Genomic DNA, 15,533 nt, shown 5'->3' with positions numbered 1-15,533 from the left:
TCCCCAGGGCGTGGAGTCTAAGCCCCAGTCTGCCTTTTCACCAGAGCCCCTGATGGTGGGGATGGACTTGGCGCAGGGCTGAGACCAGGTCGCGGCCCCTGAGTGCACCCAACTGTGGTAGAGGGGTCTGCTGAGGGTATGTACCGGGGGAAAGCCTGATGTGAAGGGGCTGGCAGGTTTTGACAGTAGTGACTGGATCCGTGCGGGATGGATGGATCGTCTGGGTAGCGTCAGGCAGGCCAGGTCAGCAATGTGCGGGCAGTGAGGTACCGGAGGAGCAGGCAGAGACTAGTCAGGGTCACAAGCTGGGTTCAGTAACTCACGGGCAGCGCGGTACAGAGGATCAGGCAGAAGGGTGGTCAGGCAAGCCAGGGGTTCAACAGGAGACGGTCAGCAGAGGTCAGGATCAAAGCAGGGTCAGCAACTAGGCAGATAGGCAGGAACACAGGATACCAGGTACAGGGGCTCATGGGAAACATACACCAAGGCCCTGATCACAGGCCTGGTCCTGCTTAAATACACCTCCTGCAATCAGCTTCAGCTGATGGCTGACTGCAGGAGTAAGCTTCTGGTTGCTGAGAGCACCCGCTGGCCAGCCCTGGTACTGCAGCCCACACGGCAGGTGAGTCCCACCACCAGTGGTGAATCCATTCCTGACAGTATGGCTAGTGGCTTGAGACCAGACCTCCTCTCCACCATCTTGGCTGTGCTGCTCTTCACTCCTAGGGGTTCCAGATGCTGGCCTACCTCTCTCAGGCATGATATCCGGAAACTTGCACTCCTTTTCAAAGCTGCATTCGTGACTAAACAAAGGCACACCGAGGCTGGTTGTAATAGTCATTTTACTGTAAAACCTCGAATGATATAGCACTCTCTGGTCGCAGAACCCAACACACATTCAAGGCATATAGGTTTACCGCTGCTCAATTAGAGAGGCTCCCAGTCTCCAAGCACAACTCCTCTTGTAGGCGCTAGTCCAGCTTGTGTGCTGCATAGATTAAAACAAAGGAAGTCCAATCGGCTGCACTCCAAACAATCCACTTTATTGAACCAGGATAAAACCAATACAGACAGTGGAAGTACAGTGGGGGACTGGCAGGTAAACACGTTTCACGCTCAAGACAGCGCTTATTCATTACGGATTCAAGGTAGCATGTCGGGAACATTTGATCTGGGCCCTTCAGTCTCTTCTCTTAGGGGGGGACTCCCTATTGAGCTCACTCCCTATAGCTTCACTACTCCTCCTTCTTCTCTTCCTGGGATAGGGAGGGGAAGGAACCAAGGGGTAAACTCCTTAGGCCTTCCTCTAAGCCAGTGGTTCTCAACCTTCCTAATGCCGTGACCCTTTAATACAGTTCCTCATGTTGTGGTGACCCCCAACCATAAAATTATTTACCCAGTAATTATAATTCATGAGTGTCGTTTTACCTCCAATACTGCTGCTTTCAACACAGTAGCTGCTTTTAACAGAGTAGCTGCTTTCAACACAGCAGCTGCTTTCTACACAGTAGCTGCTCTTTACACATCGGAAATATGTGTTTTCTGATGGTCTTAGGGGATCCCTGTAAAAGGGTCGTTCGACCCCCAAAAGGGTCGCGACCCATAGGTTGAGAACCACTGCTCTAAGCATTAACACCCGTTGAAGCTCTTTTTCTCTCTAGGTCTATGAATGGGCCCCTGGGGCACCCTGCCCCCTCTCTATTCCTTCCAGAGCGGGAAGAGCAGGAGCACAGCACCTAAATGTTGCTTCTTCCTCTCCTCTGACCCACCTTCCTCTCTGGTCTTGCCTAAACTCCCAACCTTCTCCAAGTGGGAAGGAGCATTTTAAAGGTGCTTACACACTGGTTCCAGGAGTTTCGATTTATTTATTTCAGGTACTTCTATTTCTGATTGGGTGTCAGATCCAAGCTTTAACGTTTTCAGATGCGCAGAATGGGCAGTGTTACGGCATTGATATGATTTCAGTAATATGTAAAGATCAAGATTGTTCATAGTGAGGCAACCCATGGCACTCCATCGTATTTCACTTGACTTAAGTCAGATTAGTAAAACTCCAATGGGTTCCTTTTTTGGGTTGTTTGCCATAACAAGTAAGCATGTATGCATAAAGCTAGGAAAAAAGTTTGTTTCCCTTTTTATAGACTTAAAATTATTAGCATTTTTTCCACTTCTTTATTGCAGCCCCAACTGTTCCCCAGGATGTTTTGATCATGTCAAACACATCATCCCATCTGATTGTCCGCTGGAAGCCTCCAACTCAACGCAATGGAAATCTCAGCTACTACCTGGTGCTTTGGCAACAGTTGGCAGAAGATGAGGAGCTGTACCATAATGACTACTGCACCAAAGGTTGGTTAGAGGGATTATCTGTTGGGAATGCAACAGCATGTACTATAATGTACTATATATAGTATTGTATGTTAATATCACTTGACCAGTAGATGGAACTAAAGGTTACTAGTTGTGCATATGTGTAAAACTTGTTGGTTCTCTCTTCCTCTCTCTCTCTCAAAGCAAGATGTCTGCTATCACTGTCTGCTGAAATGTGCTCTGTATGTTTGTAACTTAAGCCACACAAGTAAAATAGAATTCTGCCTCATCACAAGCTACCAGTGTCTTCTCTAACACATAACCAACATTTATCCGCATTTGAGTGATAAATTAGACTAGTTCAAACTCAATGTAAGATATCGGTATTTAAAGAACTGTTCCTGAAGTGATTTTAAAGGACAACCTAAAAAACAACACAAGTCACCCTTCTGCTCTGTGTAATGGTAATCCTCTTCTGAAGTCCCCTCACTGGCTGTAATTGATGGCAGCAGGAGCTAATGACTGTCTAGATCTCGATCTAGGTCTAGATATAGGGGGCGGGGGAGAGGGGGACTCTGCTCTCAGGCACAGCGCAGAATTGAGATTGGGCTCTCAGGCAAGAATAAGGGGGCAGTGCCATCTTAATAGCATCATGGGCCCCTGAGCAATGTAATGCACAGGTGTCCTCACCGCAGAGCCCCCTTGCATCAGGTGTCCTCACCGCAGAGCCCCCTTGCATCAGGTGTCCTCACCGCAGAGCCCCCTTGCATCAGGTGTCCTCACCGCAGAGCCCCCTTGCATCAGGTGTCCTCACCGCAGAGCCCCCTTGCATCAGGTGTCCTCACCGCAGAGCCCCCTTGCATCAGGTGTCCTCACCGCAGAGCCCCCTTGCATCAGGTGTCCTCACCGCAGAGCCCCCTTGCATCAGGTGTCCTCACCGCAGAGCCCCCTTGCATCAGGTGTCCTCACCGCAGAGCCCCCTTGCATCAGGTGTCCTCACCGCAGAGCCCCCTTGCATCAGGTGTCCTCACCGCAGAGCCCCCTTGCATCAGGTGTCCTCACCGCAGAGCCCCCTTGCATCAGGTGTCCTCACCGCAGAGCCCCCTTGCATCAGGTGTCCTCACCGCAGAGCCCCCTTGCATCAGGTGTCCTCACCGCAGAGCCCCCTTGCATCAGGTGTCCTCACCGCAGAGCCCCCTTGCATCTGGTGTCCTCACCGCAGAGCCCCCTTGCATCTGGTGTCCTCACCGCAGAGCCCCCTTGCATCAGGTGTCCTCACCGCAGAGCCCCCTTGCCTCAGGTGTCCTCACCGCAGAGCCCCCTTGCCTCAGGTGTCCTCGTCATCGGAGAGCCCCCTTGCCTCAGGTGTCCTCGTCATCGGAGAGCCCCCTTGCCTCAGGTGTCCTCGTCATCGGAGAGCCCCCTTGCCTCAGGTGTCCTCGTCATCGCAGAGCCCCTTGCCTCAGGTGTCCTCGTCATCGCAGAGCCCCCTTGCCTCAGGTGTCCTCGTCATCGCAGAGCCCCCTTGCCTCAGGTGTCCTCGTCATCGCAGAGCCCCCTTGCCTCAGGTGTCCTCGTCATCGCAGAGCCCCCTTGCCTCAGGTGTCCTCGTCATCGCAGAGCCCCCTTGCCTCAGGTGTCCTCGTCATCGCAGAGCCCCCTTGCCTCAGGTGTCCTCGTCATCGCAGAGTCCCCTTGCCTCAGGTGTCCTCGTCATCGCAGAGCCCCCTTGCATCAGGTGTCCTCGTCATCGCAGAGCCCCCTTGCATCAGGTGTCCTCGTCATCGCAGAGCCCCCTTGCCTCTGGTGTCCTCGTCATCGCAGAGCCCCCTTGCCTCTGGTGTCCTCGTCATCGCAGAGCCCCCTTGCCTCTGGTGTCCTCGTCATCGCAGAGCCCCCTTGCCTCTGGTGTCCTCGTCATCGCAGAGCCCCCTTGCCTCTGGTGTCCTCGTCATCGCAGAGCCCCCTTGCCTCTGGTGTCCTCGTCATCGCAGAGCCCCCTTGCCTCTGGTGTCCTCGTCATCGCAGAGCCCCCTTGCCTCTGGTGTCCTCGTCATCGCAGAGCCCCCTTGCCTCTGGTGTCCTCGTCATCGCAGAGCCCCCTTGCCTCAGGTGTCCTCGTCATCGCAGAGCCCCCTTGCCTCAGGTGTCCTCGTCATCGCAGAGCCCCCTTGCATCACAGTTTCCCTGCCCCCCCATTGTATTCACAGATCACAAATACCCCCACCTGCAATAATGGCAGCTTCTTTCTCCTTCACAATGAGACTGAGGGGAGTTCAGTCTGATCGCTGGGCCTCTTCTACCCCTTGCAGGAGGGAGGAGGAAGTTTGAATCCTCTCTCCATCAGAAACCAGCTTTCTCACAGGAGTGACATTGCAGTTACACCTGCTAGAGGAGTATCAGGAGCGGACAAAACGCCAGTGCACCCCCCCCTCCCTGTCCCATGTCATGGCCCTGATCATGGGGCCCGCCATGCACCTGGGGCTCCTTGGATGTGCCCAAGTGTTCTCATTTAATAAGACAGTCCTGTAAGGGGGCTGCACACAAGGTGTTTTACCGATTAAATTCCACAATTAAGTTTTGATGTTCAATCATCTACAGTAGTATTGGTAGAAGTAATAGTACAAGTAGTACCCTGATGGTTTGTTTGAAAGGGCGATGCAGAGAGGAAGTAATACAGTTGTCACCCAGTGTTTAGTTGTGATACCCTAATCCAGTTTCTGGTCTTCCTTTCAGCTTTCATAGCATTGAGACTAGTGATACCCAACTCTTGGCTGTTTTTCACATGGGGAGTACTCCGGCAGTAGAACTGGCCGCTCATCGGGGAATCTGTCCACTGATCCCCGCTGAGCAGACGGATGACGGGTCCATGTCTGCTCCTCTTATAATGACTGGACACGAACACAGTTCGCTCTCCTATGTGGGGCAGTTGGATATAAATGGACTGCCTGTCCACTTCCACCCGACCCACCAGACGGAAGGAGAATGGATCCTCATCCATCTTTTTTTAGTGGACAGGATCGGATGTTGGCGGGTGTGAACTGACACCGGTCCATTGACATCTACCACTCCATAGTTTGCAATAAAGGGTCCGCCTAAAAAAGAAAAACTGACTGGTCGAGCAGATTGGTCCACCCATGTGAAAGGGGCCTTACTACCTAGCCAAATGAAGAGCTTTATGGAAAGATTAAAGGGCGTAGAATGTAGTATCTCTAGGCATCATCCAAAGCTCCTTCCAAACCACCACATTTCCTTTTAGATTCTATCCCAGTATTTCTTTTACCTTCTTGTTTGGAGGAACAGCTTTTATTACTCCCTGTGAAGTATGATATTAAAGAAAAAGCAAACGAATGCTGTAACTCATGCGCTGGACGATGGACTACACAATGTCCGTAACCACACGTGGAGTGCTTGTTAGGAATGCAAGCCTTGCTGCCCTCGACAGACCAGGGAAATCCAAAGGAAATGTGTGTGAAGAAACAGAGGGTGCACAGGCCTAGTGCATTACCTTCTAAAAACTGATTTATTGAATAAAAAAGTAGTATACTCGCAAAAGCATAAAATCAAAGGCACATCACAAGAATGACCGCATGGTCCAATCTCCCTAGATGGATGCTAGCAGGGGACTGTAGACCTCCAAATGGTTGATGCGTTCCGAGGCTGAACCTCTTCCTCAGAGCCAAGTCTACACAACCTGTGTCCTCAAATGAGCTGTCAATAGGGTAGTTTGAAAAACTGTGATGGGCATCCACTGAGAGGTCAGTTTTTTGTTGTTGAGCCTCCATCAGCACTACATGTCCCATGAGCCCTTTCCCAGTACACAGTGTGTGGACAGAGCTTGACAGCAGCATTGTATTTTTGGGGAACAAAATGTATACATAGTGAATGAGACAAAGGGGGGTACAGGTGGAATTTTATAGTCCAGCAGGCAGTACTGATTATTATTAATAATAATTATATACAGGATTTATATGGCACTTTACAATCTAAAGGGGGACAATATGATTACAGCACAATTTAATACAAAAGGAAGGGCCCTTTTCATGGAGCTTACAGTCTAATGTGAGGGGTAGGTGGTACAAAAGGGAATATCTACAGGGGATGATCTGACGGAGGTGATTCAAGTATCGTTTTTAGGTGGACATGGGGTAGGCTTCTCAATGAGTTTTCAAGGTTCGGCTGAAGGTGGACAGGGTAGGAGCTGACCCTACATACTGGGGTAGGGGGTTCCAGAGGATGGGAGAGGTTCTGGTAAGGTCCTGGAGGCTAACATGGGAGGAGGAAACAAGGGAGCTAAAGAGCAAGATGTCTTGGGAAGGAGCAGAGAGGACAATTCGGGCGAGATCTGCAGATGAGGTTGGTGATGTAGCTTGAGGCAGTGTGGTTGATGGCTTTGTACATTGTGGTTAGTATACTGATGGCCCTGAATGGAATTTCAGTGTGGCAGAGGCAGTGTGTTACACTACAGGAAGGTAAGAGCGTACTGGATGTATGACAAATCAACTGGTATTTTCCTGTATGTTCCGTGTTTTCAAAGGAATGAGACATGGAGAAACATACAATACATGTATTGCAGAGATGTATGGAGCATGCTTTAAATTTGCCTCAACTTACCCATTAGGTTTCAATATGTTAATTTTTAAGGAATGAAAGTTACAAAAACTGGATTCTTTCTTGGATACACATAATATGACTGGTTACTAACATTTTATAGGTAAAGTTGATCCAGGGCATATTTGATTGCCTCTCGGGATCAGGAAACCATTTTTTCCCCCTGCAGGAGCAAATCCGCATCCATTGTGGAGAGGACAGCATGGTGGTCAATGTCCAGAGGGATTTCTATGGGATTGGGAAGCTGATCCAAACTTCTGATCTGAGTCTGGGGTCCCGAGGATGCAAACCCAACTCCCAAAGTGTAGACTTCATGATACCTTCCAGATCAACCTCCAGGACTGTGGCAACACTGTACAGATGATGCTTTGCTGGCTTTTTTTTGCCTTCCTCTGGATCAACTGTGGATATAGGATTAGAACTTTTTTTTATTTTTATATGGTTGAACCAGGGGCAGACTGACAACTCATGGGGCCCCCGGGCAATAGGGGATCATGGGGCCCGTGTCCTTGCCCAAACTCAAAAAAACCTATGAAAAAGGTAGCAGAGGCAACTCATGGGGCTCCCTACTGACCCCGGGCCTTCGGGCAGTGCCCGAGTTTCCAAATGGTCAGTCCGCCCCGGGTTGAACTAGATGGACTTTTGTCTCCTTCTTCCTTCTTCTTTTTTTTTTTTTTTTTTTTTTTTTTTCAGCCAGACTAACTATGTAACTAAAAACTAAGTAAAACATGAGACCTCCCGCCATTAGGAGGATGATACAAATTTTGTCAAGTGGATTTGCAAACAATTTCAGACATCCAACGTACCCTTTGAAAGAATTTTTAAGTGGGCAGGACTTGGCTTCACCCTTTACCATGCACTGAAACTTCCATAACTAAAGCAACTCAGATTTCCTATCTTTTCTAACATTTTTAGTTTGCACAATATTTTCCACAAAGTGACAATGGCACAGTAAACACGTGAAGTTTGAAGTTTTGGACTTACAAAAAAAAAGTAATGGTTTTAATTTTCTCATCGCAATCACAGTATCGTCATTGCTGTGGTTCACAAAAACTGCTTGCGTAAGTAGTGGTGGCTCGTTCATTTTATCTTCAGCTCTTTTGAAACATTAAAGAATAGAAATTCTGGGAATACGGTCAATGGTGGCTGTTGTGTCTCAAAGTTCAACAGCTACAAAGACTGTTATTTTCAAAACACAATAATTATAATTAATCTTGGCCCCGATGCAAAGTTATCATGTGGGCATTGGAACGCGCAGGGGAGCAAATTAAAATTTATGCTAGCAAGAAAAAAACAAATGCTGTTCCATCTGTACTGTAAGAACTCGTTCCTGCTGCAAGGAAAGGAATCCTATCCTGGGCACTGCCCCAACTGCACCTCTCTACATTTGGGGGACACGGTGGCATTGATGAACACAAAGGTGCAGGAACAAGTCCAGGGGCAGTGATTTCTCTTTTTTTTTTCTTTTTTTTTTTTTCTTTTTTTTTTTTTCCCCCGTCACGGCCCATGGTCGCCGCCACCAACAGGCGACAATCGCACAGCCACGACTAACAGTAATACGTCACGCCCCAGACCTTCTCACCAAACTCGTGACCGAAGGACCAGCCGATCTAAAACCGCGGTGTGACGCGCGTAACAAGGCCCCACCCAGCTGCATCCAGCACAGCGATTGCCCAGCTAATGGTTTACAATCGGTGCCTGCAGCCTGAATGCGCTTGTTACTGGGTCGGGTTAATTACGCAACTAACCCTCTACTGCCACCACCACTTTTGTCGGAGACTGGGAAACTCCCGTTATCAAATATACACTATAATGATTGAAATCTTGATCTATATAGCACGGCCCGCGGACCTGTTATACAGAGATATAACAAACAGTAGCGTCTCTTCAAAGGCAGGGATTCGTGAATTGCAAGTAAGCGCTTAGAAACAGTTTAACACTTTCAGAAAGAGAGATTTAGTACTAAAAGCGTCAGACAGATGCAATAAAAATATTTACAAGGAGATGTCACAAAAAAAAAAAAATATATATATATATATATATATATATATATATATATGTATATATATGTATATGTATATAAAGACACAGCAAGGAGGTAATTAGGAAGAAGATTACAGGGTTAAGTTACTTGCCCATATGCCTGGGTTTGCAAATCCAAGATGCAGAGCAGAAAGGTTCTTTAGTCTCCTTTTGTTACGATGTTGCTGGGAGATCTCTGTGTGTGTGACAAGCTCTAACTTTTGAAAGTCCCTCTCAAGGGGAGGGGGGGGGGGGGGGCTCGGACTACACGTTTTGGGAGTGGTTATTGGGGAACTCTAAGCTAAACTACCAGCTTCATATTCCATGACATGAACCATACAATTGACCTGAGGAATGTGCATTTACTCTGGTCAGTTTGATAATGTGTGGGCTTACGCTCATGTTTTGGGTGACAAAAGTTACACTTTAGTAGACGGCCTGTCTCCACTCTCATGTCTTCCTGGTTGTTCCACGCCATCTGCCAGGAGATAACGTTTGCCTCTCAGGAAGGGAGGAGGGTAGGAATGAGGCTGAGGAATGCCTCAAATAGACGGAACACGAAAAAGAGAGTGGAAAAGGGGGACTCCGCTCCAACAAGGATGAGCAAGTTTGCCATACCCCCCAACAACCATCGGCTGTACTGGGGTAAAACCAGCCCAGAGGCACATGCAAAAAATTACTGAAAGGCTAGGCTTGTGTCAACCTCGATAATTGAGTCCGACCCTTCATCTAATATGCAGGTTTTCATGGCATTAGAAACCTAAGAGTAACGACAGAAAAAGACCAGGTGGTCCATCGAGCCTGTCCCAGCTCTTTAACTTTTTTTTTTGTCTGAGTATATTCTGTATTTTATTGCTCCATAAGACGCACCTGAGCATAGATGCACCTAGATTTTAGAGACCTGAAAAAAAATATTGCAATGCCTCATGAGACTTGTTGATTGGAAACGGCTGGAGGGCTGCCAGTTTGACACCCATGCCTTAGACCTTTCCCTATTTTTGTTAAAACCGAACAGAAGGGGGCGCCCCCTTCTGTACGGTTTTATCTCCTGCAGAGTACTGGTTCACTCTATGGGGATCTGCCTTCGCCTGTCATACCCTACCTAGGACCTTTTTGGATTTATGGACTTTATGCCTTTTATATGTTACCTTTTTATCTGCATTGTTTATTTGCTTTATACACTCATATTAGAATCTCCGTACTTGTGGTTCCTTCCTAGTGCCAATTCGGTTTATTCTTTTGTACCCTATTTTTGTTGCCGGTCTGTAGACCCAGTCTGTCCTTATCAATATCTTTTTGTAAGTGAGGTGGCAAGAAATGGACACCGTATTCTAAATGAGGTTTAAAAAAAAAAGATAAATGTACATTTATATTATGAACCAGGACTTCCTTCCTCCTGCTGGTGACCCCTCTATTGATATAAAGATCTATAGAGAGGAATCGGGACCTCCTGGTGATCCCTCTAGTGATATAAAGATCTATATTGAGGAGTTGGGATCTTCTTCCTCTTGCTGGTGATCCCTTTAGTGATAAAGATCTATATAGAGGAATCTGGACCTCCTTCCTCCTGCTGGTGACCCCTCTATTGATATAAATATCTATAGAGAGGAGTCAGGACCTCCTGGTGATCCCTCTAGTGATCTAAAGAGCTATATAGAGGAGTTTGGACCTTCTTCCTCCTGCTGGTGATCTCTGTAGTGATAAAGATCTATGTAGAAGAGTTGGGACCTTCTTCCTCCTGCTGGTGACCCCTCTAGTGATAAAGATCTATCTAGAAGAATGAGGACCTTCTTCCTCCTGCTGGTGACCCCTCTAGTGATAAAGATCTATATAGAGGAATGAGGACCTTCTTCCTCCTGCTGGTGACCCCTCTAGTGATATAAAGATCTATATAGCAGAATCAGGACCTCCTGGTGATCCCTCTAGTGATATAAAGATCTATATAGAGGAGATGGGACCTTCTTCCTACTGCTGGTGACCCCTTTAGTGATAAAGATCTATATACAGGAATCTGGACCTCCTTCCTCCTGCTGGTGACCCCTCTAATTATAAAGATCTATATAGAGGAGTCAGGACCTCCTGGTGATCCCTCTAGTGATCTAAAGAGCTATATAGAGGAGTTTGGACCTTCTTCCTCCTGCTGGTGATCTCTGTAGTGATAAAGATCTATGTAGAAGAGTTGGGACCTTCTTCCTCCTGCTGGTGACCCCTCTAGTGATGAAGATCTATATAGAGGAATAAGGACCTTCTTCCTCCTGCTGGTGACCCCTCTAGTTATAAAGATCTATATAGAGGAATGAGGACCTTCTTCCTCCTGCTGGTGACCCCTCTATTGATATAAATATCTATATAGCGGAATCGGGACCTCCTGGTGACAACTCTAATGATATAAATATCTATATAGAGGAGTTTGGACCTTCTTCCTCCTGCTGGTGACCCCTCTAGTGATAAAGATCTATATAGCGGAATCAGGACCTCCTGGTGATCCCTCTGATATAAAGATCTATATAGAGGAGTTGGGACCTTCTTCCTACTGCTGGTGATCCCTCTAATAATAAAGATCTATATAGAGGAATCGGGACCTACTTCATCCTATTGATGATCCCTCTAATGCTTCATCATGCTGGTAACCTTTCTAATGATGTATCCTAGAATCGTATTGGCTTCTTCCACTGCCTGGCCACACGGTTTGCTGATTTTTGCAATCATTTTGAAATAAGTACCCCAAATATTTCTTCCTCAGTAATGCTGGGAAACTGTACCTCCAATACTGTACTGTCAAGCGTTTTTTTTTTTGTTTTTTTTTTTCCCCTTGGTGCCTTATTTTACATTTAGAAACATTGACTTGCAATTCCCACTGCTTTGATCAATCTTCAGCAATGCCAAATTGTGTTCCAATGTTAGAGACCCTCCAGAGATATCAACTCTACTGCACACCTTTTGTCATCGGAAAAAAGAAATTATGGTTCCAGTGGCTGGCATTGGTGGTATTGGGACATTACAGAATAGAGATGGTGTGAGTGAAAACTCAACAATGGCCTGTCTGTGTTTTTTTTCCTAAAGTAAATGGAAGCCATAATAATGAACTTTTAATCTGCTTTCTTTTTGGTCTGTTAAAAAAAAAAAAAAAAAGACAGTATATTTATCTGTTCAACAATTAAAAAACTGCTAATAAAACCCCCAAAAACTCGTTGATCATGATAGAAATCTTGTAACCCTGGTCTTTCTGTGGACTACAGAACACATCTACTTAGTTTTAGAGAAGGAAGAGGGGTGGGGTTCTTCAGTTCTTGCATAGGCTTGTTTTGCCATATTTTCATCAGATGATCCTGCTAGTATCTTGCCTCTGTGCTATGGTGACAACCCTACTTCTCCATCCATACAGTGCAATGAGTGAGCGTTGTCACCACGGGACAAGTAGGTGTGTTTCTGGTAAGATCTTCAGTTGAAAACATATGAAAGCCTTTAAGACCACTAATGTAGCCACCATTTTGAAGGACTGGTAAGATTTCATTCTGGCTGTTGCAGTTGTCACCTACAGAATCCCTTCCTGAGAACTCTATGCCTGCCCTGAATATGGCGGAGACCATCATTGTAGACAATCTGCATCAGATAGCTGAACTCCCCAAACACTTAAACATGTCTTTATTGCATGCAGAATAGTTGGACAAACGTTTAAGCTGGGTAACAAGCTAAAAACTGGAAAGTACAAAATCTGGTGCAACTCTGCATAGAAACCAATCGGCTTCCAGGTTTCATTGCTCATGCTTAAATGAACAAGCTGACTTTAGAAGCCAATTGGCTACCATGCAGAGCTGCACCAGTTTTAGTAAATCCACCCCAATGTGTAGTCCATTTTGGCATTTGCAGTATTTTGAAGGTCAAAAGGAATATTTTGTTCCTAGCTTCCATGTGCGGCTTGCAGGAATATAGGAACTTGTCATAAGGAAAGAATTTTTTGTGTATCCTCCCTATAATTGTGTAATTAAACCAATAACTGCAAAGTGGCAGCACATTTATAAATTATTGACTTAGTAACTTAGTAAAATAGCATAGGATATACACTCACCAGCCACTTTTTTTTTAGATCCACCTTACTAGTACCGGGTTGGACCCCCTTTTGCCTTCAGAACTGCCTTACCTCTTCATGGCATAGATCAGTGGTTCTCAACCTTTGGGTCGCGACCCCTTTGGGAGTCGAAGGACCCTTTCACAGGGGTCGCCTAAGACCATCTGAAAACACATTTCCGATGTGTAAAGAACAGCTAGTGTGTAGAAAGCAGCTAGTGTGTAGAAAGCGGCTACAGTGTAGAAAGCAGCTACAGTGTAGAAAGCAGCAGTATTGAAGGCAAAACGATACTTCATGAATTATAATTACTGGGTAAATCATTTTATGGTTGGGGGTCACCACAACATGAGGAACTGTATTAAAGGGTCGCAGCATTAGGAAGGTTGAGAACCACTGGCATAGATTCAGCAAGGTGTTGGAAACATTCCTCAGAGTTTTCGGTCCATATTAACATGATGGCATCATGCAGTTGCTGCAGATTTCTTGGCTGCACATCCATGATGCAAAACTCCCATTCCACCACATCCCAAAGGTGCCCTATTGGATGGAGATCTGGTGACTGTGGAGGCCATTGGAGTACAGTGACCTCATTGTCATGTTCAAGAAGCCAGTTTGAGATGATTTGAGGTTTGTGACGACATCCTGCTGGAAGGAGCCATCCAAAGATGGGGACACTGGGAGTCCTAAAGGGATAGACATGGTCGGCAACAATACTTAGGCCGTGTCATTTAAACGATGCTCATTTGGTACTAAGGGGCCCAAATTGTGCAAAGAAAATATCCCCCACACCATTACACCACCACCAGACTGAGCCGTTGATACAAAGCAGGGATGGATTCATGCTTTTGTTTACTTCAAATTCTGACCCTACCATCTGAATGTCGCAGCTGAAATCAAGACTCGTACCAGGCAAAGTTTTTTTCCAATATCATCTCGAACCAGTCTACCCAATCTCCTCTGACCTCTTGTCAGGGCTGGGCTCCTGCTACTTAACGAGCAGCTCTTTTGTTTGTGCTCAGAAGCTGCTAAGCTGTCGGCTAATTTCCAGCCACTCCACAGTGACCCACTTGGATTCCATTACCTACTTCATTAGTCCAGCCCACAGCCAACCCTTTTTGCTATTTTAGCGGCTTTGGTCATTTCCTCCTTTCTGGTTTCCTGACACTGGCTCGTCTGATTACCTGCTCTGGCATCCATCATGTTCCTGATCGGTTATATTTTCTATGTCATTAAAGGTATAATTTTTTTAATGTTTTTTATTTTAACTGCACTTTGTCTCCGCCTGGTTTATGATTCCTGACATCAACAAGGCATTTTTCTCTTTTTTGGACCATTTTGGACCATTAGAGATGGTTGTGCGTGAAAATCCCAGCAGATCAGTTTTTTAAATACCCAGACCAGCCCGTCTGGCACCAGCGACCATGCCACGTTTAAAGTCACTTAAAACCCCTTTCTACCCCATTCTGATGCTTGGGTTGAACTTCAGCAAGTCATCTTTACCACTTCTAGATGCCTAAATGCTTTGAGTTTCTGCCATGTTATTGGCTGATTAGCAATTTGTTACCAAGCAATTGAACAGGTGTACCAACTTAAAAGGCCGGTGAGTGTATATGTACCGTATTGCTTTTTCCATATAACCGCCAGAGGCAGCACAGCAATATACACTTGAATGTTCTATTAAGATTTTCCTCATCTACTTTACACAGGTCTGAAGCTTCCAACTAGCAGTGCCGATACCAGGTTTGACAGTGATGATGATGACAACATGGATTCGGAGGATAGGTGTTGCCCATGCCAAAAAAATGGTGGCCAGCTACTAGACCTGGATGAGGAATTCTTTCAGAAAAAGTTTGAGAACTTTTTAAGGAACACCATTTTCATTCCAAAGTAAGTATTCCAGCTGTCCTATTTCCAATCAAACTAAATTAGGATTTCCTGAGTTTTATTTAAGTATTTTCAAACCCTATTCAAAAATGTTTTGCCTAGTGTTTTAATATTGAATAGTAAGCTGCTCCCATATACTTTTTTTTTTATATATATTTTTTCTATATAAATAATATATTTTTTAGAAATAGATAATTTTTTTAATATAATTTTTTTTTTCTTCCGTGAAGCACTGGCTTTCTGCGCCAGTGCCTTATGTGCGGTTGCTTGTCCCCCAGTGATGAGTTGGGACAGCAGCTGCTTGGGTTTAGTTTGGACCCGTCTACCTGTAGTCTGAATTGGATGACAGGCCCCCCAAGGGTGATAACGCTTCTGCCCTAGGGCAGAAAGTCTCAATTTTCTAGCAACAGAATTTTTGTGCAGAACAAGGTAACTACTCCATGATGGTCCACCAGTTGTCCGGGTGAGAAGCCACCACTGATAGGTGACCTCTATCTTGTAACCATTTCATAAGCAAGGGAGCAACAGTTTTCCGCATCCAAACAGTGAGGGGGGAAGCAGATGAGGATTTGCTCTGCATTGTGACCCTTCTGCTGGTGAATTGGCACCAGGGACAGGACTGCTGGTGTGGCATGAC

General features: G+C 46.1%; 1 protein-coding gene across 1 annotated transcript in view; it reads left to right on the top strand.

Moving 5' to 3' along the window:
* INSRR (insulin receptor related receptor) overlaps positions 1–15,533 on the top strand; it is an 88,881-nt gene that overhangs the window by 47,323 nt on the left and 26,025 nt on the right. The window contains exons 10-11 of the mRNA XM_089656901.1: positions 2,182–2,349; positions 14,719–14,899. Of these exons, the coding sequence (XP_089513027.1) occupies positions 2,182–2,349; positions 14,719–14,899 (349 nt within the window). The remainder of the gene's footprint in view (positions 1–2,181; positions 2,350–14,718; positions 14,900–15,533) is intronic.

Source organism: Staurois parvus, unplaced genomic scaffold (assembly GCF_062004578.1).
Source record: "Staurois parvus isolate SC_StPar_1 unplaced genomic scaffold, SC_StPar_1.0 ptg000948l, whole genome shotgun sequence".
NCBI classification, from domain to species: domain Eukaryota; kingdom Metazoa; phylum Chordata; class Amphibia; order Anura; family Ranidae; genus Staurois; species Staurois parvus.
This window is presented reverse-complemented; position numbering and strand designations above follow the sequence as displayed.